At 44.3% G+C, this 26,593-nt stretch overlaps 1 protein-coding gene across 2 annotated transcripts in view; it reads left to right on the top strand.

Annotated features, from left to right (window-relative positions):
* PNPLA7 (patatin like phospholipase domain containing 7) overlaps positions 1-26,593 on the top strand; it is a 129,250-nt gene that overhangs the window by 85,927 nt on the left and 16,730 nt on the right. For both annotated transcript variants that reach the window (XM_067308809.1, XM_067308810.1), the window contains exons 27-32: positions 7,096-7,252; positions 14,152-14,268; positions 19,149-19,218; positions 22,811-22,927; positions 24,729-24,877; positions 26,128-26,280. In XM_067308809.1, the coding sequence (XP_067164910.1) occupies positions 7,096-7,252; positions 14,152-14,268; positions 19,149-19,218; positions 22,811-22,927; positions 24,729-24,877; positions 26,128-26,280 (763 nt within the window). The remainder of the gene's footprint in view (positions 1-7,095; positions 7,253-14,151; positions 14,269-19,148; positions 19,219-22,810; positions 22,928-24,728; positions 24,878-26,127; positions 26,281-26,593) is intronic.

Below are 26,593 nucleotides of genomic sequence, written 5' to 3'. Positions count from 1 at the left end.
GACAGTGCATTTTGTGTATTGCCCGAGTGCTCAGGCCGATTAATGGTGTTTATGCATCAGTTCAAAATTTTGTCTCAAAGTGCAGTTGTCTTAAGCCTGGACAGAACGGCGTGGCCGTTATCAGGTTTGAATTCTGATAGCTCCGCGAGCTGTGTAGTAGCTGGATCATCATATGCACACAGAAGTCTTGTTCTTATGGCTTTGCGCCCATGGTACGGTTAATGATCTGATTTTCTCTTTCCCCGTCTATAGCACCTATCTAATTGCTCATCTGCTCCCGTTTGCAAAGGAGGTGGAAGATTTTACTGGCTTCCATTAAATCCTTCAAGCAGCAGGAGCTTGGGGACTGGAAAAAATTGTTCATTGCAAGTGGTTTATTTTGACTGTCCTGATCTCCAGTCTTGAACCCACTGAACTCATTAATTCATAGCGGTATTTTGATATACTGATGAAATTAAACAAACAGATGGTGGACTTTTCTTATGTTTTAACTCCTGTTACTAGTTTTGCATCTCTCTGTATCAGCAGAATGAAACTGCGTGCCTTGTTACAAAGCCAGAAGTGGAATAAATCAAGGTGGAGAGAACTTTTTTTCACATAGCTGTTTTAATACTCTGTTGGAAAGCCCACATGTTTTAGGGAGGATGATGAAGCTTTGAGTTGCTGTATTTTTTAGGAATATGTCTAAACTTATCTGGGCAATCACCTCTCCTATTAAAAAAGAGGAGTTTGGAGAGCTTCTGAGTAAAACCTAAACGTGTAAATTCTTTAAAGTGCTATGCTTTTGTATTTGTTTTTCACAATACTCTTTTTTTATATGGTCGGGAAGAGGTAGTGGACAACTCTTCAACTTGTTTTCTGGTCTGCCCTGTCCGTTCCCCTGTGGATCCTCTGCCCCTGGCTCACGGGTCTGTGGACCATTTCCTGCCCTTTCTGCGGCTTCCAGATTTGTGCTCAGACAGGGTTCTTTGAAGACTCTTCACAAGTAACTCACGGCAGGGGCAGGAGAGGAGTGCGAATATATTTGTTTTCCAAAGAAAATGATTTTTCTTTGCGCATAACTGCAATGTTTCTTTGCCTGGAGCATGAGACAGAATTGTGCTTGGCTTCTCCAAGCAGCAAGTGCTTTGGGAGGTACAGTTGGCCACCCAGCCTCGCTTTCCTCCTCCTGCGCACATGTACAGAAATATGCCTCTGGCAGGTATCATCACAAACCAAAAACACTGTCGAGTTTTCTGATTTCCTTCTACTCTGATTTTTGTTTCGTTTTTCCTCCCCTCCAGTCCTTCAGCGGCTTACCCCCACGTGATGCTTCCTGCTGCAGGACTAAGGACACCTGACAGCCCTCCCAGGAGGTCTGAACAGTTTTTTGCTCATTTACTGACTTGTCAGGCACAAACCCGTCCGTTTAAAGTTTTGTTCTAAAGTTAGTATATAGAACGGAAACTGGATCGGTGGTAAAAGGAAATTGCATTTGAATTTTGTCACAGGGAGATAGTTTAAGTGGGGTTGTGAGAAATAGGAGCTGCTTGCCAGTCACCCGTGCGTGACTAGTGCCGGGTAGGGTATTCGGGAGCTTTTAATGGGTAACTTGAATTTTTATAGCACACCAAGGCTAAAGGGAAAACGGTTTCTCGTCTCTGAGTTAAGGAGATGGGGGGAATCTGAGGGCAGAGCTAAAGGGGAGGATGAAATGAGGCTGGTGTTAATGGAGGAGGAAGCAGGAAGAATTTGGGTGTCTGGATCAATTTACTTGTACCTGGGCAGGGGCCTCTTTCATGAATGGAGGATTTTTCCTGCTGTTCTGCTTGGAAATGGGGCTTAATTCTTAAATGTTGCCCTGATTGAAAAATTCCTCTTAAGCGCGCAAGTAGTACCGCGGGAACAGAAATGCAGTGGTCTGGTTTCTGTTACCCTTTTGAGCTGACAGCTCAATCACTGTAATTCTTCTGGCAAATATATGATACTGGAAAGTTTTCTGGTCAGGGAAGCTGGGAAATAATATTATTGGAAGGATACGAGTGTGATTAGATTTCAAAGCAACATTTGTATGTGGTGTTGTAGCTGTGAAAGACTGAAGGTGCCAAATTGGAAATAATAGAGTTTAACTTCTAGAAGACTTGCTTGGCTTCTTTCTCAAACAGCGACTAAGCCGTGCAGGAAATCAGAAAAAACAAGGAAAAGCATATGAAAAATTTCTTTTCCTATAAATAACAAACTCTTCCTTATCTCACATTTCTAGATACCACTCTAGATAGCAGTACAGAGTATGCCTCCGTGGCACTTTATTTAAATAATATCTATTTATTTTTTCCCCTGTACAATGAGAACCTCCAGAGTAACTCTTAAGTTATCTATTAAAAAAAAAAAAAGGTATTTAGATAACTCTGTAGTGGATGTAACTGTATCTGTTAGTCTGAGACCTGCTGCTTCAGTAACCAGCTCAGGAGGTTCAGGATTGCAGTGAGCACACGTGCCGTAACTGGAAGGGCTTTGAAAACCTCCTGCCCGTTCCCACGGATGGGAAAAGCCAGCAGTGGACCGGAAGCTCAAGTCACCCTGAGGTTTTTTCCTAGCAGTTTCAAAGCAGCGTTGGGGAAATTGATGACCGACCAACCGCTTGGGCATGTCTCTAAAAATGGATATAGTAAATATATGTTCATCTGTGCTTACACCGCGAGTGTGCTGGGTGATCTGATGGCTGCTCGTAACGTGCTTTGAATCAAAGCCGTGCAGAACGGGTCTTATTTTTATACCCTTGCTTCTTCAGGAGTTTTAAGGTTTTGAAAGAGACCTAATTGGGATTTTTTAGGTGACAGTGGAGCTTAGTAAAGTCCTCATAGCAATTTCCCTCTGTTTTTCCACCTACTTGGCTGCTTAATTGCCTCTGGCAGTTAGTGCAACAAGCTGACGAGCCAGTTGCAGTGGCTTTTCTTTGGGGACAGTAGCGCGCTGCAGCAGCCGTGACCCTTAATTCCGTTTTTTAACGAAAGGAAATAGCACCTCTGGTTCATTCAGAGACGCCTCCTTCATGCTGATGAGTCTGTCGGGGGCAGCGAGAGGTGCTATGGAGCCAGAAGACCTCAGCTGTATTTTCTCTTCCCCCCTCAAACGGAAGTGGACTGTGGAAGGGCTGAAGCTGCCGCCCTGCCTTGCTACTCCGTCAGTCGCGGTCTGAAAAATGAGTGTCCCGGCTGCGTTCGCTCACGTTTCCAGCGAGTCGTGTCTAATCCGAGCTCTGGCAGGCGCGTGCGGAGCAGGCACACGCGCTCCTCCCGGCAGAATTTCTCCTCTATCAGCTGAGCTCGGTCTTCGTGCGTTAGAGCTGCGCGCCGACGGTGTTTCCCCTGGGGCTGAAAGGAAGGGGCTTGTTTCAGGAGCAGGAATTTTCCTGCCAGCCTTTCTGTGCTCTCCCGTACCGGGCTATATCCTCCTAAGGAAGCATGTCGCCGACCCCCTAACTCCTCTCCCTGCTTTGTCGTCGTTTATTTGCAATCGCTGTTAGTAAGGAAGAAATTGTGCTTGGACCTGATGGAGCATAGCACGGCTTCTGGAGGCTTTTTGAGCATATTGCAATCGCTCATTCGGTAAGTAGTGCGGCGAGGAGCCTTGCAGGGAACCCACTGCACGGAGCAGTTCCTGGCTTGCCTTGAACTGCGCGGGTCGCTGGGCAGCGGCAGAGGTGAAAACGGAACGGGACTCTTATTCCCAGCGCCGCCTCCAACTAACTGGTGCCACTTCTGCTCACTCAATTCAAGGACACTAGTCAGGTCTGTCCTAGGGAATGATATATGATGGAAAAGAAGAGCTTTTCTTTATATATAGACTCTGCACTTGAGCACGGGGCAAACCTTTGGGGGTTCCAGTAGCAAGTTATTTGAAAATAATCTTCTAGGTCATTTGGCCTTGGTGCCAGAAGTCCTTATCGGTGTCCTAGCGCCAGGCGTTAATCCTGCCGGAGGAAGTGCCCTGTCCAGCTGCACCGGCGGGCTGCCATATGCAAAGGACAGCTGCGCGTGCGGTTCTAGTGATGCGATGTGCATCTGGTATCTGAGACGCTGCTTCCCGATTTCCAGATGGACTCCCCTGTTCCTCCTCGCCGCCGCAGGAGGCAAGTGGTATTCGGCTCCTGTGTCAGCCAGATAATCAGGGATTTCCCAATCCCTTCCTCCCTACCTCCCAGGAGTGCTCCGGTGTTGATGTCCGGTGTCATTGCAAGCAATCTTCCTTCGTGCTCTGCACGCCGAACACTTGTATTCCCACGTGTTGCCCTCAAAGGGGACAGATCCCCTGTGAAAATGTGCCTGGGATTACCAGAGGCATGTGATCCCCGTTTCCTCTGCGCTGGGACCCTGGCTCTGGTGCCGGCGCTTAGCAGGGGGCCCAGCTCCTGGCTTGGATTTCTTTCCCTCGTCTGTTGTAGCATGAGCCCACACTGGCTGTACGCGAGGCACCAGCGAGTTGTCAGTGAGCAGGATGCGTGCCGCTTGGCAAACCGCCTGCTTCTGCACACAGCTTCCCTTGGCAGTGTGCCCTTGTTTACGTATGCCGTAAGCTGTGAAGAAGTGGCCAAGAACGAACCAACTTCGGCAAGTCGTTGAGAAGTTTTCTGCAGCAGAGTTGCTGGAGTAGTCAAGTCCTAAAGCTATAAGCAGGGAAAAACGTGGAGAAGAAGTCGTCTCTTTTAGTAGGCCAGCTGATACCTGGAGAAATGGAGTGGGTTCAGGCACACTTGCCTTTCCTCAGGATTTTAGGTGGCACAAATACGTTCAATCACAGAGCTGTTCAGGATGCTGGAACAGAGGCAGTCAGCTTTGTAGTCTTGTATAAATGGTACATAATTTAATCTGGCAGTTGATAGGAGATCCCTTTCAGAGCAAGAAAAGTACTTTCATTCCCACCTTACAGATCAGTGCTTTGAAATCGATGCATCTTTTGGAGTTATGTTGCTGTTGACGTTCAGCTGGAAGAAAGTAACATTGCAAGGGACTTGGCCAATGCAAGGACCAGAGGTGATGGCTTGCCAGTAGAAGAAATAATGATCTTTATTTATTCAGGGACCTCATACAGCAAAGTAAAAACAAATCCAGAGTGATTACATCAAATCCCTTTTATGAGCACATGAATGCTGGAATAAGGAGATCCAGTTTTGGAAAAGGTTAAAGGGAGGCAATCTGGTCTGGAGCTAGTCCTGGCCAGTTGAAAATTGCCCTCCAAGAAACGAACTGCTTTAAAGTACTTAACATGTCTTAATGGGTCCACATGATGTAGGCTTTCTCCAGAAAGTAAATTTTATAGTGTGAGGTCTGTCTGTCAGCAAAATCAGTATCAGCAAATGACTTGGACGCAGGGATGAAGCACACGTGAGTACCAAGCAGAAGCAGCAGATTGTGACAATAGCTACCATCTAGAGGCCTAAAAACAGTGGGCTGCTCTGGCAGGAATAAAATTATAGTTCTTTTAACTTAGGGCACCTTATGAAAAGAAGCAATAGTAGAGCAGGGGAAGGAGAATTTGGAGAGGAAAACTAACTGAGCCCCTTTCTGCTCTTGGATTCCACCAGCACAGATCTGTCATTGAAGTCATTTACACCAATATAACTGAGAACCTGTCTCAAAGCATTTCAGCAGCTGGAGGGGATTTGCTTGGATGGAAAGAATGCGTTCAGCATAGCTCAGCCAAATGACACCTACGGTGGACTTGGCAGCTGTTAGCAAGTATTTATAGGATGTAAACAGCAAGGGGAAAGAGGACGTAAATAGAGCAAACCGCGGGGTAACAGAAGAATGAATGAAAATGGAGCAAGGAAGACTTTACAGCTGCATGCCTTAGACTGCAAAACCTCCCTCCAGGTGGAAGGAACTAACTGAGATGCTTAGTGTTTATTGGACAAAGCTTTTGAAACCGGAGGCTGTAATTTTGCACTGGTAAGAAGGCGATCAGCCTCCGTTTCTAATTTCTCCACTTAGGTAATAGTTTTGCAGGGTGGATAGCGATCCCTCTCCCATTAAGGCAGAGCTGTTTGTAAGACCCACCATGTTGGTTCAGATCATGTGTTTCTGCCTGTGTTCTACCTATCACTTCTTTCTGTCACTTCTGTTCTGTTATATCCTTGTAGGGATGAGAAGTCTGAGCTTGCTTGCAGCTCTCAGGATGCAGGTGCATCCTGGATTTATGTTTTTATGTCTTGTGTTTTTTTTCAGGTTTCTTTTATTTGCCTTTTAAAATTCTGCTGAACAAGAGGTTAGTATTTTTCAGACAATATCCAGAGCAGTTCCAAAATCTTTGTGTGAGCGTAGCTAGTTTAGAGTTCACTGCCGTATGGGCATTGCTACTTTGGTCTTCCCTTGTCGTATCAGCACTGAGCTTTATATGTTGTTTTATCACCTGACTCCTTTACTGCTGCGAGATCCTTTCGCAGCTCTTGTAATCCAGGAATCTTGCAGACTTGACTATCCTGAAGGAATTTGTATCATCCTCAAACATTGCCTCCTCATTTGCCCTTTTACTAGGTCTGTGTGCTAAACTAAGTTCCTTCCTTCTGAAAACTGTTTGTCTCTTCTTGCTCTTCATTTTCCATCTTTGAATCCATTATTAATCCATGGGATGACCTGTCCTGTGATCCCAGGATGGCTGAGTTTCTTGAAGAATCATTGGAAAAGAATCTTGCTGAAAGGTCTTTGAAATCTAGCAGTGGTGGGCGTCACTGATTCTTGCTTATCCCATGGTCTTTGGCTCCTTTAGCAGAACTGTAGTAGGTTCTTGATGTGCTGTTCCCTTAAAACCACGCTGACTTTTCCCTCATACGACTTCCCCTCATCACTAGTTTGATTCTTTGCTGTTGTTTTTGTGTCACTAGCTTTCATACTGAAGTCAGACTGGGTGGTCTGTATTTCTCAGGCTCCTCAGGAAGTCTTTCTGAAGCTTTTTTTGCATTCATGACTCTGTTTTTCTGCCATTGATGCTTGTTTAGCAACAGATTGGCAGTTCAGCCCATCCACGCTTGAGTTCCTTTAGAAAACGGCATTCATGTTTTTGTTCTTTCAGTGGCTGTTTGTCTGATAACGTCTTTTCTTTCTTCTCTGCTTGACACAGGGGCTGCTCCCAAGTGGGAGTTATCAGAGCGCTGATTGAAGCTGGCATCCCTGTAGACATGATTGGAGGAACATCGATTGGAGCTTTTATGAGTGCCTTGTACGCTGAAGAACGTAGCTACAATCAGATGAGGATCAAAGCGAGGCAGTGGGCCATGGTAAGAACTTGAAACGTGGTGTTTCTCCTCACAGATGGAGTGCAAGAGCTTCAACGCAAGCCCTAGGACACACAGCAGTGCACAAGCAGCGTCCAAGGAAAGCGCCGCCTTCTGCGCTTCTGTGTCTGTGTGTCAAACGGGGCCCCTGCCTGGCGTAAAGGCAGTGAATTTGAAAAGCTTTTCACCGTCATACTGGCAAGCTGCGGTGATGTGAGCTCCTGAGGAGGGCAAGATCCAGATGCTTGTTGATTTTTTTTTTTTTTAAATTTTTTATTTTTTTATTATTATTTTCCCCCCCCCGCGCAAGCTCTAGTCACAGTATGAATGTAGAATTATATTGTTTAAGTGTGTTAGCCTGTGTGTTGTTTCTTTTCTTTTTGTGTGCTGGAATCCTTTTCCTTTCCAACTCTCAACAAATGTGTTTCTCCTTTGTATAATTTTCTCTCTTTCGTTCTCACATGCTGTCATTTTTCAGTGGAACTGATTGACAGAGGTAATCCTTCTCTAAACTAAATAAGATCAAAATGTTTAATTGTGGCCTGAGAATCCCAGAGTGGTGGTACGCTGTGTCAGGAGAAATTTTTAACTTGTAAGAATATGATTTTGTGTGTATTATACATTTAGTTGAACCAAGGTTTGGGAAGGTTGCTTTAAACAGCAACTTCTAGATTGCGTGTGAATTCACTTATTGATAGGATGTTGGGGGGAAAATTGTACTAGCCCCAAGTTACACTAGTTAAAGTTGACGAACGGTAAAGGTTGGCATTATTTCTGGAATTTGCCAGTTACAGTACGATTTCACTTTTGTATTGTTTATGTGAAAACCGAGTTTCCATGTTGTTTTTCCTGTTGAAAGGCAAGCAACCTGAGGAGTTTTCCAAGCTGGACTGAGCTCTGGTTCTGCTTACGTCTTTAGTTTTAGGGGGAGATAGGAGCCTGCCTGGCTGTGTTGAGGAGCACCTTGAACCCAAACTGTTCTGCAGTACAGAGTGCTGGAACTGGAAGGGTTTGGGGGGAAGCTTGAGGTTAAGGATATAAGGACAACTGTATTTAATCGTAGCAGAGATCCATTTAGCCTTGGACTCTTATCTCCTGCACTGGTCACTCTCAAATGTGATGCACATGTGCTGATGTAGAGCTGGAAATCCTGTTTTCCTTGCACCTCCGTGATTGCCGCTCGTGAGCTCACCAGCCTAACTGGGAAGCACGTTTGCTCTTACCAGCAATAATTAAAGATGAAACAAAGAAATCTAATCTGTCGATTAACTTTTGAGCACGAGCTGCAAAGGTCAAAGACTGTTTCCCAAAGGGGAGGATGGGCTCAGCCTATCTACTCAGACTGCTCAGGTGTTTGTACCTTGAAATCCGTAGATGAAACGGTAATTAACCTCTCCTCCAGCCTCTTAGAGCAAAGATTTTGTCTTGTTAACGAAGAATGGGTTTACTTGAGGTTTTTGCGATTTATTCTGACAAATTTGCCAGGTCCACGTCCAAAGCAGGAATTGTTCAAGTGTCTGAGAACGGCCTGTCAAAATGCATCAAAGATTAAAACAAATGAACAAACAATACCACCCCCCCAAAAAAAAACCCTCCAGCCCCCCACTGCTCTGTTTGAAGCCCTTTTCACTTTTAATGGCATGCTCTGAGGCCCAGCCCAGCAAAATATTTACTTTTTAATCTGGAGAGAGCAATGGAAACCCTCTCTCCAAGCTCAGCGTCACAGCTAAAGCACAAAGCAGTTTGAGGGACTGTAAATCTCTTTAACGCTGGCTATTCCGAGTTATTTTCTGCTGCACTGTGTTACAGCAACTGTCGCCTGAGCAAGGAGAGCGGCTCCTTTCACCAAGCACCAGCTCTGTAATAGTAGCAGGTGAGATGTGTTAGAAGTTCATAGAAGAGCCACCTGCAAGGACCAGGCGTAGGAGAGGCTGCTCCTCTGAGTGACAAACCTAGCAGATAAGCCCCAAATTCCCCGTGTCCAAAGCTTGCAGGACCGTTCGTGCTGTCCTCCGGAGCAGCACCCCTGCCAAGGAGGATCGGTCCGGCAGGTGCCTGCTGGGCTGGTGCAAGGGATGTTCTGAGCAGTGTCTTTCGGGAAGCCGACATTAAGCGAAAGCACCGGAGCGCTCCGTGCTGGAGGATCGGCCAGTTCGGCTGCTCTCGTGCTTGTTAGCTTGTGCTGGTGAAGGTTATTGTTGAGTGCGAAACCTTGCAGCCTAGCTCTTCTTGCCTACGGGGGTATTCGTTTTTGAAATGCCTCCATCGTCATGGGTTAGATAACTCTTTTTTTTTAACCACCAGAATAAATGGTGGTTTTGTCCTGCAGGCATTTGTCTTTCAGGTATTTTTAGAAATCGGCATCTCTCTAGTGGTATACTTGAGGACAGGGGAAAGGATATTTGTAATTCGATGTGATTTCTGGATGATACAGAGGGGTGTGGAAATAACCAGCCAGGTTAGTTCCTTCTGCGCCTGTGGTTAAACAGCAAAACAAAACCCAGCTCTCAGGTTTCCACAAATGGTGGAAACTGCTCTAGTGCTGCTGCATTGGGAGATACTGTGACTCGAGGAGCTGATCTGGCCAAATTTTTTGTTTTCCTGGCTGTGCATTTCTTTCTGGCCAGCTCAGCTCCTTGAGCTGCCGGCTGCGAAGGTTGCTGCGCCGGCACGGCACGGCGAAGGCAGGATCATGAGCTGTGCCCCAGCTTGGATCACGCTGCTGTCGCACGGTGTCCCGATACTCTTCTCGAACCATTACGTCCGTAATTCGGAGGAAGAAGGCTGCTCTCTGCCCTAGCAGGGCTCTGCCTAAATCCCTGGCACTGGTGGGACTTGGTGCAGGCTGAGGATGGCCTCTGGCTGAGGAAGAGCGTGGGAGGCAGCACGGGACCGCCCTGCACGGCGAAGCAGCGAGGACGGGCGCGATGCCCGCGCGCTGGGAGCCACCGGCGATACTTTCGCTGGGGACGTCGGAGGGGGAGCAGAGTTAGGTGCAGCGTTTTGTAAATGGCTTTGCATCCTACGCTGTTTTAGCGCGTTCGGATGCCAGATCTTCCTGTATAACAGCAGATACAAGTACAGATCCGCGCAAACAAACACAAACTCGGAGATGAGTGGGCAAACGTTGCCAAACTATTTTGGCACGAGCAGCAGGCAGGATGCGAAGGGAAAGATACCTCCAGCCCTGCGGAGAGCCGAAAACTAAACTGGTCCCAGCCCCTCAGGTGAAGGGAGTCTCAGTTACCGTGGCTTAGCGCTGCTTCGGGCAAGGCGAAACGTAATATGAGGCAAAGCAGCTTTAAAGTGCACTGCAAATCTTAAAGAAATCACAAGTTAATTATGGACTACGTGTAAACGGATGTGGAACTGTTTCGTCTTATAAATGTGGTGGATAAGGCGCAGCAGAGAACCTGCTTTGGGTGTCTTCCAGCCTGGGGATGCTGGAGGACTGCAGCAGCCTGCCAAGGTGCTCGCTGCCGGCGCTCGCTGCTTTTTAATTGCATTTTAAAAACTTCCTCTACCTTTTTTTTTTTTTTTTTTTTTGGTTTTATTCTTTTTATTTTTTTATTTATTTATTTTTAGGTTTCTCTGCTTACAAAAATTACGTCAGGCCAGCCTGGTTTCCCTTTGTAAGCCAGCTGAAGTATTTCCTCTGGTGGCCTTTAAGATTTGGTATTTGAGATCATTAACAACAGGAGATGAAAATAATTGGGCATGGTTGTATTAAATCTTAAAAAATATAAAACTGCTGTATCAAAAGGTACAAGTAAAAACCTATTTTCATGTATAGCTAGGGCTCACAGAGTATTATTTGGGCTGTTGAAATTTTACCCCGAATCAAGCATTATGATTTGGGAATGTCAGATAAGAGGTTGCACACGAAACCCAAGTGTGTCTGTTGCTTTGCCGCGTCCCATTAAGCCACCAAACCACCCTATTTCTGTCCTGTAGCAACTGTGTGAACGAATGATTATGAAGACGGCATGTTAATGCTATGGGATCAAAACATCCAAAACTGATTTTAAACATGCATTTCTTTATTCCATTCTTTACCTTACTCTAAGAGATGGCTAAGCTTTCTTAACCTTCCAAGTATGAGTTCTTTTTTTCTTCATTTCTTAGATTTCTTAATAACTTACCTTCAAACCTAAACTTCCAGCATCTTGCTTTTGGGATCAATATATCCATCTAATGCAGTTGATACGACACTGTCACTGTGAATTATGCATTTATTTTGTCTTTAACATATTTTTCATTGCAAATTCCTTTGCTTGGTTCATTAAAGCTTCATATGTGAACACTGAAAAGGCTCTGAAAGCAGTTCTGGATGCTATTTCAAGTACTTTCTAAAATATTTAATCTGTCTACAATTTTTCTAATCTTTTCTTGCAGAAAGTTTTCCCTGTAACCTTGATGCTTTTTTTTTTTTTTTTTTGCATTTTGAAAAGCACTGGGAGCGTCCTTGGTTTATTGACCCCAGTTTACAACCTTTCTGCATCAAAACACAAAATAGCCAGAGGTCACAATTCGGTTTTCTCTATCGCCCCTCATCACGGCTGCGTCTCCCTTCCTCGCTGAAGTCACATTATACCATGGGGTAGCTTTAAAAAATAATTTTATTATCAAAAGTCTTTATTAAAAGAAAGCTTACGTTGCAGCAAAGCCGTAGCAAATGAAATCACTGGGGAACGTTGGTGAAGAATTGCAAAACACCCGCTCTCCTCCGCGAGAACCGGTGGTGCCGCCGAGGGGCTGCGCTCCCCGTTGTCGCTCCCAAGGGACCCGAAGCCGCCTTTTTCCCGGAGGCGAAGACGTCGCCCTTCGTGCTGGTGGACGGCAGAAGCCATAAGGCTCCGGCTGCCTTTCCAAAGGGCGATTTTTTTTTTTGTCTTTGGCTTTGCTTATCTGGCGGAGGGGAGGGGGTAGCAGCTATTCTCGGCAAGCTGAGGGAGGCTGTTTGCCATCAGCATCTGCGAAAAGGGCATCTTCCGAATCGGAGAAACGAGAATATGAAGAACTAGCCATTAATTAGAAGCTTTTATTTCGTGTGCAAGACTGCTGCGGGCATTAATTGCATGGAAAATGTAGAGGCCCAGCAGTATTAAGATCATTTACCTGATACATGGGGCTGAGCTGGAGACACCTTCCTTTGGCATTAAATAACGGAATTTTTGTAAATTCCTCTTCCCCCCCGAATTAATCGCTCCTAACTACTGTCGGAGACAAAATCCTTGCTTTAAGTATGAAACTAATTCCGTTTAACTCTGAAGCTGTGAGGAGCGTGTTTGTAATGGGGTTGACATACTGTCCTCATCCCATCAGAGTGGAAAATGAGAAGCTGGATGAAGTGGGCAGATTTGCAAGCACCAAGTTTCCTGTTTATAGACTTTTTTTTTTAAGGTTTGTTGGGTTTTGTTGTTGGTTTTTTGGTTTTTGGGTTTTTTTGTATGTGTGTGTGTGCTTGGTTTTATCTGGGCAGATACCTAAGAAGTGTAAAAGCAGCTGGCCGTGGCAATGTGGGCTGATCCGGCTCTGCTTTAAATCACTGCTAGTGAAAAGCCAAGGCCAGATGTTGATCACTTTAGTAGATGGCAGTTTTGGAGGCTGTCACATGCAGCAGCGCTCTGGCTGCGTATGGCACTGTGTTGTCTGTCGGGGCGTCTATCTCTTAAAATAAAGAGACCATGTAGAGGGATAAAGTATTTCATCTAATAGACATATTTTATCTAATAAAAACCTGTTTAATTGTGCAAGAGTTATTATTATTATTGTTATTTTGCTTCTATTTTGATTGACTATGGCGTAGTGTATTCAGGCATTGAATTTTGCTAGGATTTGTCAGGTACCGCGAGCAACACCGTGGTTATGGAGCAAATAACAGGGGCTATAACGCTGCTTGGGCTATCAGATTAGTTCAGGTATTTTCTTCGTTTTCATCGCGTAGGTTAGTGCAAAGATGTAATACAACCTGAAGTGGAAAAAAGCCTCAGTGGAAAGTCTAATTACGGTATATGGATGTTACATTTGACAGTGCCTGCCCACTGTTATGTAATATAATAGATATCTAGGCTGCTTTAGGAAACCTAATGTTTTTTAAGTCCAGCTTATGAAGAGTGCCCACTTTAGTGCTTGCTACCAAGCAGCAAGTAAAGACCCCAGTAACTGACTTTGGAATGAAAAATAGTTTTACATTAATATATAGAGAGGATGTTTAAAGCTCTTTGAAGTGAGAATTAATTCAACTTGTTGTAGCCCCGAAGAGTCACATATATGTTTTTTGTAAGTGCTTACACCAAGGCAGATAAAGGATTTAAACCTGGGATAGAAAGAAGGCATGATCCAAAAAATGAGAACAGATGTACAGATTTTTACATCAATTCTTATGTTACAGATTTATAATTTCATTTCCACATGGGTAAACTGCACATACAATGTGAAAAATTTTTAGATGTGCTGAAGTTTCAGCTTAACAGGCTTATGAAGCAGGGATAACTAATATCTTTGTGTATAATTAAAAAAAAAAAAGTCAAGAATTAAATTCATGTGCATTTGTTAAGGCAGAAACCTGGGACCACGTGCACTGTTTCAGAGTGAAGTTTTGTTTTAAGGGTAGAAATGAAGTAATGCAAATGCACACTATTCCATAGCCTTATTACATATTGTCTAGGAAGTTTGTTTTTTGTTTTAAATTTATGATGTCCTGCAAGGAGGTACTGGTTGTGGTTGTGGGTTTTGTAGCTCTATTTCTGTCCCCTTGCCAATTTTTGTGCTGCCAATAGCAATGCTTCCACCTGTTTGCTGCTAGAATCTGCAATATGATGTCTCTCAAATTGCATATGAATACTGTTAATATGGATTCTTGAATATATTTACCTTTGAAATGTTTCTCTTCCTTTTAGGATATGAATTCAGTGTTTAAGACTATTCTAGACTTGACATACCCAATAACCTCAATGTTTTCTGGAGCGTCTTTTAACAATGGCATCAACAACATCTTCAAAGATAAGCAGATAGAGGTAGGTTGCTTGTTCGGTTTCTGTACGGTAAATGGTTTCCCTGTATTCTGGAGTAACAGAAATATCTTTCTTCCGTGCTCGTAGTAGATATGGGGCTCTGGGCTGATTGACCTCACGTTACAGCTGTGAACATGATGCTACACGAATGGGGGAAGGAGGCTCTCCTTTCGTTTTAGTGGCTTTGGAGAGCACGCATGGAGAAGATCGTTTGTTTTAGCTGCTTCTATTCTGTTCGACAAAGGGATCTAGCTGTCTGAGGGCAGAAGTAAGGATTGTTTCACTGCAGTAGAATTGCTGAGGTTATTTTATCATTACTTTTCTGCAAGTCGGGTTTAAGAGACCCATAGGGCGCTGCAGAAAAAGGTCGTTAGGAGAGCAGCAATGTTTTTTGAAGATAGAGTGAGTTTTTATGAGCAGTCTATTGAAAACTGAAATAACGTCAAAGATTCTTGTCTCATATTTTGTGCCTGGTGACCTTTTGTAATTGCCAGATGCTGTTCAGGCTACCCGAACTGATAGCTGCATTCAAAACCCCCGCTATCCTTCCTGCAGCAGTAGCAATTTATAAAGCACGTTATCAGTGGTTGTCTTCCTAGGTGACCAAGTTTAGAGAGGGCTTGGGTAGTCTTGCAGTCTTATTTAATTTGCAGTCTTAACCAAATTATTCCTGTGTCTGGAATCCTCCTGACAAAAAGTTATTTTGAATAAATATGTTTAAAATATATAAATAGTGTTAATTTGCTTCATAACCTAAAACATTCCCTACGTAAATGCAAGTATGAAAGTAAGTGATTAATCATCATATGTGGCTTAAAATAGCGTTTTGCTGGGGAGAGTGGATGGTGTTGGAAATGAACAGGTTTTAGAGTGAAAGTCCTTTGGGATTGGAATTACTTTTGTTTTGTTATTGGCACAGCACCTGCCACACTGTTAGTTCCTTAATCATGCCTATCCCTTCCGGAGTCACTTCAACTCCTGTATTTGGTTTAAGCACGGCCTGACGGGAAAACACGTGGTTGTCCGATGACCAGAACAGCTCTTCTCTGCTTGGTTTGACGTGGCTAAGGAGCAGAGCACTGAGAGCTTCCAGGTGGTGCTAAGCCCCATCTTCTCTCAGTTAACTTGGTGGGAACGGTGGACCCTTCACTTGTGGGAAACGCATGGTACAGTGCAGCGTGGGGCCTTAGGAGAACGCTGCAAGAGAGCTTTGAAAAGAAGTGAATGACAGGATGGAAGAAAATCTCTGAGCTTAGGTGGCCCCTGCTTCTCCTGGCTTATCATCACTCCTTCTGGTTTCCGCAGCCAATATGTTGTTCTTGCCTTCAAGATGCAGCAGATTTCTTTCCTACGTTACGACTTAGGTACTGCAGCTGTAACTGTATGATCTGTTCTGACCTTGTGGTCTCAGGAAGGAAATTGTTTTGTCCAAGAGAAATCCGATTCTGAGGCATACAACAGCATCTCGTTTGTGAGTGTGTGTGTGTGTGTGTTGAGTGTCGTAGGCTAAACCCTTCAGTCTGTGCCTGAGGATGTCTTTGTGCAGGAAGTCTGTCATCAGATAAATAGAGAGAGATGTTATGTAGCTCTGGAAGGAAAGAGGCAGCTGCCCCTTAATCGCAATTCATGTACTTAGTATTAGTTGACTGGTCATGTCAGCAGAGATGGAAAAAAAGATACCCTTTGTTGCGTTATAAGATACCCTTTACACTTGCACTGAAAGCTGTGCAAGTATAAAGGGTATCTTATAAAGTAACAAAAAAGCTGAACTAAGAAGCACTGACCCTTGAAGAAATGTTTTCTCGAAGTGTCCAAACTTCTAGTACAGCTTTTTTTTGTCCTTTAAAATCACTCTAAATGGGCACCTGTATTTTCTCAGCAGTTGGTGGGGTGGATTGGGGGGAAGGGGGAGACCCACACAATATTTTCCAACCGGAAAGATATATTTACAAGAGTTAATTACAGCTTTACAAACACAGGTTCTGTTTGGATGATTGGCCACAACTGCTCCATCCTCAGAGTATCCAAGCTGATTGTAACAGAACTTTCTACCTGTGGGGTTATAGTCTTTGTGGTCCTATAAAACGCTTAAACTCAGGAGACACTGGACCAGCTCCTCCTTTTCCTACCTGCGGCTGTGAGATGATGTGCCTGTGCTTCTCCTGCATGCCCTCATCAGTCTGCTCCGTTAGAGCTAGGAAGTCTAACCACTCTACACTGTACTGTTATTTCTGTCATTGAATGGGAGGTTTCTGTTTTCTCTTAAACTTGCTCTCTGACAACCCTTGCAATGTAGGTGTCTTCTGATTCCCAGCAGTGGTGTTTGTGGGGTAGCCCTGGTTACCAGCAGCCCCCGTGACTGCTGCTACAGGTGTCAGCAGAAGACATTTCAAGAGAAAAAATCACGCATTCTTTCAGGAAAGCATGCAAAAATCCAGGGCAGGGTGCTTGAAACGTATTTTTCACGAAATACATCTGTTCCTCCTCTGAAACTCTAGGGGAGAGAGGACAGAATCAAGGTGCTTCCTGAGATCCGCAGGAGAATGCCATTTGCTCCTCCTCTGCCAGTGAAGAGCATAGTTACAGAAATTTGGTGTCTTCATAGACTTCCAGACAAGTCACTGTCAGCAGAATAGGACTCATCCTTCTATCTCATACGCATAAGCTTGCTTTCTCAATTCAGAGCCTTAACTCTTCAGCTCCTAGCAGATGACACTGCAGTCTTCCTCTGAAAGAAGCAGGAAGGCACCAGATCAGAGTATATATTGCAGGGGAGCACCAAACTCTAATTTTTGTCCCCATGCCACGTATCTGCCAGAAAGACAAAATTCTCTTGCAGATCATCTCAGTTGGAGGTTCAGGTGTAAGGAATCACAAAGAAGAGTTTTATCAAATCCTGTTCCAAACTTGAATAACTCCCTCTCCCCCAAAATAAACAAAACAAAATCTAACATGTTTTCTATATTACTCTGTGGCAGGTCTTGTTTTGTTTTCCTTCAGGCATGTGTTTCCATGAATATGAAAGGAAGCCTCAGATACGCTTCTTTCCCTGTTCCCCCATATTTGCTTAAACTGTGGTTGATGCACGGAGTTCCACAATCATCAGAATGTCCTTAGCGCAGAGAGGCACCCTAATATGCCTGTAGTCACACTTTCTTCATCCACCCTCCTATGGCATTTATACCAGATGGGATTGTAATACTTCTGCAGCATCTGTTAGTTCTCCCAGTTCCAGCCAGCAGCTTTGCAGAGCTGCTTCAGAGATTAAGCTCACTAGAAAAAAGCTCCTTCTTGGCAATTCAGAATATCTTATTGAACAGCATAAAAGCTTATACCAGAAATACAGACCGACCAAAAAAGGAGTACTTCTGAGCTCGTACTGACAGCTGTAGTCCAAACCCTTTTTGACGTGAATTTAAGGCACATCAAACCCGTGCCAGAGAAGGCCCAGACAGCTTGTCCCATGAAAAGAGTGAGAGGCTGGCTGGAAGGGGAAGCAAGTTTGCCTTTTCAGTCGTACTTCAGCTGTGCCTGATTGACACACAACTATCAGCTCTTGTTCTCTAGGTATAAGTTCAGTTTATTCAAATAAGTCCTCTTTGCAGGCTACCGTTTTCACTAGACACCATGAAGACTTTCCAAAACTATCCTTTCTCCAGTGATCTCCTATGCAGTTGGGAGGCCAACCTCCTGTTCAGTTTTTCCGCTAGTTGGATGTGAGTGCAGACATTGCGGAAACCAAAATGTGAACTTCCGCTCCCAGGAACAGAGCTTGTTGGTTTTGTCTAGCCCCTGATGAGTAGACTTGTAAAGGATTTAATTAGGACATTCTTTTTGTATGTCACCCTGCTTATTAGGTGGATTATGTTCCACACTCCTCACTAATTGCTATTTTACCCTGCAGTATCTTAAGCAACTTCTGGGGTCGTCTTGAAGATCTAGCTTGGAGTCCTCCCTTCCTGTAGGTAATGCTGCCAAGTTTGACATTGTCCCCTTTGACTCTTTAGGCAACTTTGGGCTTCAGCAACATTGCTCTGCATCTACTGCTGAAAAGACCCCTAACTTCAGCACCATAATGTTGTCCCAAATGATACAACTTGAAAGTCATTTAGACTGGAAAAACATTGCTCAAAGAGAGTCATGGCCTACATTTTTTCCCCCTTTTGTCTTGGACTCTGGTGTTTAAGGAAGTGAGGCAAGGAGGATGCTGCCCACTACACTCTTAGGTTGAGGACATGGGGATCTAAGTGTTCAGATGCCCATCCATGATGAATGCAATTATGAAAGACTTGCTCTGTGTAATGGGTAAACACCACCTTGAGCAGAAAAGATTGGGTAAAATGCAAGAATGGCCATACTGGATGAGATCAAATGTCTGTCTAGCTTAGTGCCCTGTCTCCAGGAGGGGCTAAAAGCAGGTGCTTGGAAAACTGGATAAGAAAAGAGCGCATTAAAGGTGAGCCTTCTCTTCACGTTGTCCTCCAGCACTAAAAACTTAGGGATCTCTTTTGATGAAAGTACCATCAGACCCCCAGACTTCATCTGAAAAAACAATGAATATCATAAAGTAAACTTCTGGTTTTAGTGATGAGGTTCTGTACTGTTCTCTGTGCTGAGCAGTCTTCTGGAACAAGTATTTTTTGCTGTTAAGGAAAGAAAATAATGGGTTTTGTCTGTCTTGGTTCTGCGTGAAGTGTTTGCGTAAGGAAAAAGATTGTGAACCTAAACACAGCTATTGTTTTTCTCCATCTGTGCAGGCGTTTGTGTTTAGCTCTGTCTATCAAGATGCAGAAGTTGTTGCTTCAGCTCCCATGTTAGACATGGGTTTTAGTTTCAGTGCAAGGATACAGATATTAGTAAAATTAGGACTTCCTCTGTTGCAGGATCTGTGGATTCCTTATTTCACAATCACAACTGACATCACTGCCTCGACCATGAGGGTCCACACGGACGGTAAGTGTGTGCAGACAGCTTTCTCCAGTGGCAGGTGTTAAAGACTGATGAAATATGATTTTGCTTGCCTTTAAGTTTGCCTTTCCTTTCATTTCTCCCTCTGCTGTTATTTACTGAGCACCAGACTGTGGTTGCACACAGGTAATAAGGAACAGAGCTGTTGGGAAGAAATTAAATGAGATAGTGGAGTCACTGTTTAGAAAACAAATGAGTCCATCGACACCATTCTGTTTCCTTAAAACATGCCATGAAATGCAGGAATTTTTAACCATAAATCAGAAGTAATGCAAACAGGGCATTTTAACATTCAGATTCCCCATAAATGAAGATGTATTCCCAATAAAGAGACTCCTGTGCCTGAAGCAGAGAATGGGTTAGAGTCTCATTTGTGTCCAGTCCTCTTTTCTTTTCTTTTTTCTTTCTTCTTTTTTTTTTTTTCCTAGCAGTATTTGTGGGACCACAAAACATGTGGAGTTTTCATTTTGTTTTGTTTTTTAACTTTGAACTGTAATTTACTTTACACTGACTGATCAGAGGAGAAAGATCTGAGCTGCCAGCACTGATGTCGGGATGTGGTGGCAGCCCTGTGAGACACTTGCTTTAGCTTTTGGCTGGCTATTTTGGGTTAATGGTGCAGTGACTCAAGCTTCAGTGAAGATAGTACAAGCCTACCAGGTGCTCCCAATATTTCTTTGAGTAGCTGAAGCCTTTGCTACCATGTCTGTGATGTTTTATCTTTTGAGCTGGCTCAGGTAAGACTATCTATTCCTGCAGTTAAGGTGTGGGTCACAGGACCATTAAATTATACTGGCACCTGGGCTTCATTGATTTAGGACAACCAAGGGAGCTAAACAAGCAGAAAAAGTTTCATCTTTTTTGTAGGTTTTGTTTTGTGCTTCCACAGAGGTTAAAGCCGATTTAAATCGGGAAACGGCACTCCAATCCAGCTAGTTGTCCCTGCTTCTTCCTTTAACTGGCAGTAGCACCTGTGCAGCCAGGAAGCTGATGTGATCAGAAACGGATCAGGCAAAAAAAGGCCTAAAATGTGAAGTTGCAGGAATTATTGGCACACATTAATGTGCAGCAGGGCTGTGCAGAGGATGGCTGGAGTAAGACAGGGATGGGCAACGGCAGCCTTGACTTGGATCAGCATAAGCTGCCACTGAAGCCCACTTCAGTGCAATTAAGAGTCAGGCTCACATGCGTAAAAAACAAAACACTGGAGCAGCTAAACATGTTGTTAATTTGAGTGTGTGCTAAGGTGCATAGATTACTAGTACCTTCCTAATGAGTCTGGCCTCTGTTCTCAAATCCAGCAGGCTTGTAGGGTTAGGTAGACCCACCATAGCAGAAGGTGGACAGACCCAATGTTGAGCTTTCACCCATCTTTCTTGAGCTGTGAGGACTTTCAAGGCACCTGGATCACAGCTCATTGTAAATGCAGGTTTGGGACATGAAGACACTGCTGCAGTGTGCTCTTCGGGACATGACCAGTTCCTTCTGGAAAGCAGTGTGAGCAACGTGGAGCAGCACCCTTGAATTAAAAGTGCCATCACCCCTGTGCCATCCTGTCTGGAGACCGCTGACTGGTTTTGCTAGTGCAACGTTGGTTCCATCACTGTTTGGCCCTTTTATTACTCTCCTTTTCTCTGCAGTATCTTTAGTATCAAGCCCATTTTAAAAGACAGCTGAAATCTTGCTTCCTTTAAGTTTCAGGGTCAGTTTGCCTACTGCGGATAGCATCTTAGCAGAGAAAGAACAATTCTTTTCTTAAATAGAGTTCACCACGTAGAAATGCTCAAAGTGTAACAGCTTTGAGTTTAGCCACGAGTCGTAAGGCAGGGCTGTTTGCTTCAGAGCTCCCTCACCTAGTCTGCAGAGAGAGGGTAAAGACAGAGGTGAAGGCTTTCCTCCTTCATCGTGGTACACCACGTGGCAGGGTGGCATGCTGGTCTGACGGCAGGACTCTCCAGCCCGGCTCACTTGTGTCCGCGGGCGGCTTGGCGTTGTTGGAGGAGAGCTGCAGGAAGGCTGTGCTCTTCCTGCCTTAAGAGATGCAGAGAAACATCTGATAGCCATAGGAGGAACTGCGTTGATGGTTTGTATAAGTTTGGGCTTTGGCTTTGGATATCAGACTCTGAGAAGAGTTCCAGACAGGTGGCTACGAACCCCGGTTCGCTCCTGAGCGGGAGTCCGGGCTCTTGTGCTCCCGCGCCAGCGTATGCCAGATGGGCTCCTCACATGCCAAACGCCTCTCTAGATTTGCTTGCTTTCTTTGAAACGTAATGAGTTGTCATATTCTCCCACATTTTCTTTTTTCCCCCAAGATCAGTCTTTTTTTACATCTCATGTGGCCTTTGTGAGGGCAGTTGCCTCACTCGGGCAGAAGTTTTAAAATAAGGAGAGAAACTGGCCAGAAAATGGTCATTATTTTCTCCAGACTTCACTGAATGCAGGGGTGGGGAATATCTTCCTCTGCCATTTCCCATCCTGTACTTTTGTCTGGTTTCGTCTGTGGAGTGTAACGCAAGAAGTCAGCATTTTTGAGGGGTAGTTCCAGTTCAACTAGAACCAACTAGAACTATTAATAATAAAAATAATAAAAAGCAAACCTCCTGCCAGTATTGACCTCTGATAAGCAATAGGAATGCTTAGGTTATAATTAGAAGAAGAACCATTATATTTTAAAAAAGAAAAAAAATTGATTCCCAGTTCGCTGGCAAGAGTTGCTGTTTAAAGCACCAGTAGTTAATTACTGAGAGCTGAGCTCACACTACAGTTCTTATTTAATTTTGATATTTTAAAGATTTTCTTCTTGGATGTGATTCTCAGACTCTTTGGGAATGCAATGTCTTTCCAGTTCAGCTGATGCAAATGTTAAAAGAGAGAAATCGGTAAATAAGAGCCTGAAAGCAAAATGTTTCATGGGAAACGGATCCAATCAATTTCTACTTGATTAAACCTTCCGTTTCTAACAGCTTAAGAACAGATTATAACTTTCTTCCTTTCAGCACTATTAACAGAAACGTTCCAAGAACTAAGATCACCACCATGTACTTGCACTGGTTTTACTGAGTGGAAATGTTTATTACAAAGCAGGGAAAGCAGAATTTGGGGCTTCTGCAGTAGGTATTTCTCATGTTCAGCTCCTGCTAAAGTCTGTTTTCTGTGGTTTTTTGTAAAACATAATGGCTTTAGCTGCCCTTCAGTCTGCTTATTCTTCCTATCCCTTTGTCCCCCGGAGAAACCTTTTCCTTTACTTATCAGCATAAGCTCAACAAAGCACTAAAGATGATCCCTGCAGTCAGGCATATGCTGAAACCTCCTTGAAGGCAATGCACATTAGGCGTGTGCTTAAAACTCTTTTTTCCCCCCTAAGATCTTTGTCTGAAAGTGCATCTGAATAGCTTTTTTTTTTTCTTTCCTAGCCAGGATTATGGTATAGAAAATAATAAACTGCTTTAATAACTTTCTAATGGTATTCTCAGGAGAGCATCTATCTCCTGATTCTTTTAATGAGTACAGAAGCCTGCCCATGTCGCTGTTGCGGTAATTTAAGACTGTTGCCGTTCCCTCGCTCTCGTTGCTACAGGTTCTCTGTGGAGGTATGTCCGGGCCAGCATGTCTCTCTCCGGGTACATGCCCCCTCTGTGTGACCCAAAGGATGGGCATCTCTTGATGGATGGAGGTTATATCAACAACCTTCCCGGTAGGTGTACGGATCGGTTGGGAAGAAGTCACCAAGAATGCAGCCAGTCAAACTGCCTGCAAAACCATCTGTCCTCGTGATTACTTGTCAAAAAAAGAGTGGGAAACATTGCAGACACTTTTTATCTCAGGAAGGCAAGCAAGAGTCATTGTTATCGGTTTCCTAGGTGTTTGCTTTACTGTGGCTTTATTAAGACTATATTTATTTTTTGTTACGAAATACTTCCTAGTTGGCATTTTGTGAAAATATAATTGCAAGCTAATTTGGAATTTATTTTAGTGCTCATTGAAAAGAGGACAGAAATTAGACTGTAACCATATAGTCTATCTTTTGAGTTTCTTTTCAAAGAGTATCACCTGAATAGGAAATAATTCTGAGAAAGCAGCAGTATTAACTCTTCAGGAGGGTGGCCAAGCTAGAAATGAGATCCATGGTGTCACTGCAGTTTATGACTATAATTGTGCATAAATTCATAGAGAGCAATCCAAGTTAGAGGCTCCACATCTGAGCAATCTAAATAGTTTGCACGTTCAAGAGACAAACCCAGACTGTATTTCCCTAAAGAACAGAAATGAAAATAACACAAAACAAAAAAAACAAAGTCTGTGTCTGACATTTGTTGTTTGTGTCCATAAGCAAGAGTATGAATTGCAAACCAAGGCACCTTTACACCTGTATGTCTTGAGGCTGCAAGAAGAACGTGTGCAGGTGAAAACTGCACACTAGGACTGTGCAAACTAGGAATGGGGTAGAAAAGATAAAATACACTGAACCAGGCCAAGAAGATAAATCCAAGTTAGAGAACAGTTCTGTTTTAAATGTCTAAATTAAGCATCTAAATTGGCTCTTCAGTGCTGTGGTTTTCCTACGCATAACTATTCTGGAAACTGCAACTATCTTGGACTCTGGGGGTGTGGAAGAAATCTAAATTCATTCTGCGAGCAGTGCGTCCTTCTTTTCCCTCCCTTAGAACTTGCCTAAATCCTTGCCCTTATCCAAAGGCTGCAGCTAGTCCTCTTTTTACTGACTCTGAAGTGGGAAGTGTTGTCTCATTACCTTCCCGTTTCCAAATATGAATCTTTCTCTTGCATCTCAGAGCTTTTCTTAGCCTGTGTTCCTCCGAGGCGCTTTCCTTGCTGTCTGGTTCCTTTGCTGTTCCTTTTCTTTGCTGATATCTTATATCTGCAGCGTTGCATCTCTGCACTGCCGTCTCCGCTCTTTAGGCCGCTTGTTCTCTATACGTGTTCCCCAGATCTTTGTTCTCGTGAGCGCTGCCACGTGAGGTGGAGCTAATGTGTGTTTTACTGTGCACTTTCACATTATACGTAATTTGGCGCAACTGCGGACTCAAGCTGAGTGTCTCCTGCCCTCCCTCCCCTGCTCCCTGCACGCGCTTCTGCTGCTTTGCATTGGTGATAGCGTGGCCTCCGAGTGAGTCAGTTCAGCCTCCAGATCTGGGGGAAAACGTACCCCATAAATGACATTTACCATCAGTTCAGCAACGTGAGCCAGTATGTAACCCTGCGATTACGTACTGGCTAGGTCTGGTGCTAAGGGCGGCACGCTCGGGTCTCTCCTTTTGGTGGTAGCCCACAGTTAAAATAGGGCAGGAGCCTCCCTGGGGAAAGGGTGTTTTGGCAGAGCTGCTATGAGTGTTTGTACCTGAAGCTGTTCAAAGGGAGCCTCATGGAATAGGTCAGGTTGTACAGGGGTGATCATCAGCTGTACAGAGCCTTTGAGCAGCACCGGAGTGAACAGCGCTGCTGGAAAGCGTGCTGATAATGGCTTTCCTTCCCACCAGCTGATGTTGCAAGGTCCATGGGCGCAAAGGTGGTGATAGCGATCGATGTGGGAAGCCGGGATGAGACAGACCTCACCAACTATGGAGACTGCTTGTCTGGCTGGTGGCTGCTCTGGAAGAGATGGAATCCGCTGGTGGAGAAAGTCAAGGTATAATAGACTATACTGAAAAGACAGCTGGTTTTTGTACAGAACTGGAAGCTTTCCCTGGTTTATTCAGGCAGCAAGCCTGGGTGCAAACCATCTTGTTTCTTGCATTGGAGCTGTTGGTGACTGATGAAGAAAGCTGGGTAGTACCCTGGCGCCAAGGGAAATGCAGTGTCCTGGGAGAGATGGGAGCCTCGGTCTGGGAGGGGGAACGTGGGCTGCAGAGGACGATAGAGTTGTTAGAGCAGAGAAACCTTTTCTTACGGGTGCAGTTAGCCTTGATAAAGTCAGAATTTACAGATTCTATAAATACAAGTTGTAGCTTTGTGCAATTAAAAGTGGTTTTGTTATTATGTTCCCCCAGCTGTTGACTGGCGAAGTTTTAGTACTAGGCAGTAATAACTGACATTACTGTTACTACTACCAATAAACATGGCTGCAGAGTATGATTCTTTTTTTTTTCTTCTTTTTTCTCCTTGTTGGATGCAGTCATTCCAACTCTATTAAGGATTTTCCTGCATTTTCTAAATTATCTTGCTATATACCTCTCTCCCAGGTGAATGCTTTTTTTCTTTTTTTCCTTCTCTAACTACAATTAACACGTTCCCCTATTGGAACTGGAAGTAAAATGTGTTTGTTTGTGCTTCCCACAGTTGGGGAAAATATTATAAACTTTGGGCTCTGCTCTGTAATCTAAAGTTTTCCCCCTGCAGTAACTCCCTTCCCTGAAAAGGCCTTGTGTCCCTGAGGGGTGGCCAGGGTTCCCTTTCGGAGCTGGTGCAGCTGCCAAGTTCCCTGCTTTGTCTTTGGCACGGTTGAGCTTGCTGCTCCCATCACATAGTGGGAGTATTTGGCCTGAGAAGTGGAAGACCCTGACAGATCTCTGCCCTGGTACCGTAGAGATCATCACTAATTTCTGCCTTGAAAGATCGTTGTGCTCCTCTTACCTAAGCACAGATCTCTCTTACGGTACCACTATATACTGGAATGAAAGACTCAGTTCCACCTTGAGCCGCAGAAACATGTTTGAAGGCAACTCCTTTTCTGCTGTTGATTGTAGAGACTTGTTGGCTAGCTGTCCACACTGCCTGGGAAACAGATGGAGGTGCTGATGTGTGAAGGCTTCAGCAGGCTTCTGTGAGCTCTTGGAATACATCCGATGGATAACTTGCTTTTTTCCATTGTGAATGCAGAACATATTTCGAAATGAAATTTCTGAAATAATTGTAATTGGTGTCTGGTCTGGTTGGCAGGTGCTGAATATGGCAGAGATCCAGACACGGCTTGCATATGTGTGCTGTGTGCGGCAACTGGAGATGGTCAAGAACAGTGACTACTGCGAGTACATCCGGCCGCCCATTGACCGATACGGCACCCTGGACTTTGGGAAATTTGATGAAATCTGTGTAAGTACATCTGGGGTGAAGGCAGGGCCCTTGTATTGCCATTCCATGAGATTCTGCTGTTTCCGACTGCTATTAATTAGTGCCTAAGTAGTCTGAGAGTAAGAAAAGTCCATTGACACGGAGCAAATAATTGACACTAAATGAAACCATGGGGGGATACCATGGTGCCTGTGAGCCCAGATAAACATAACTAATTTAGTTTCTTTTGTTAATTATATAGTAGCCTGTGAACAGATGAGTTGCCTCACTCAACTTTATGACAGTCCTTACTGCTTAGCTCAGCTGCTCGCTACAAAAGCTTGGTAGCGGAGCT

Source organism: Apteryx mantelli, chromosome 21, assembly GCF_036417845.1.
Source record: "Apteryx mantelli isolate bAptMan1 chromosome 21, bAptMan1.hap1, whole genome shotgun sequence".
In the NCBI taxonomy this organism is placed as follows: domain Eukaryota; kingdom Metazoa; phylum Chordata; class Aves; order Apterygiformes; family Apterygidae; genus Apteryx; species Apteryx mantelli.
The sequence above is the reverse complement of the archived record's forward strand: the minus strand, read 5'-3'. Positions and strand labels throughout refer to the sequence as shown.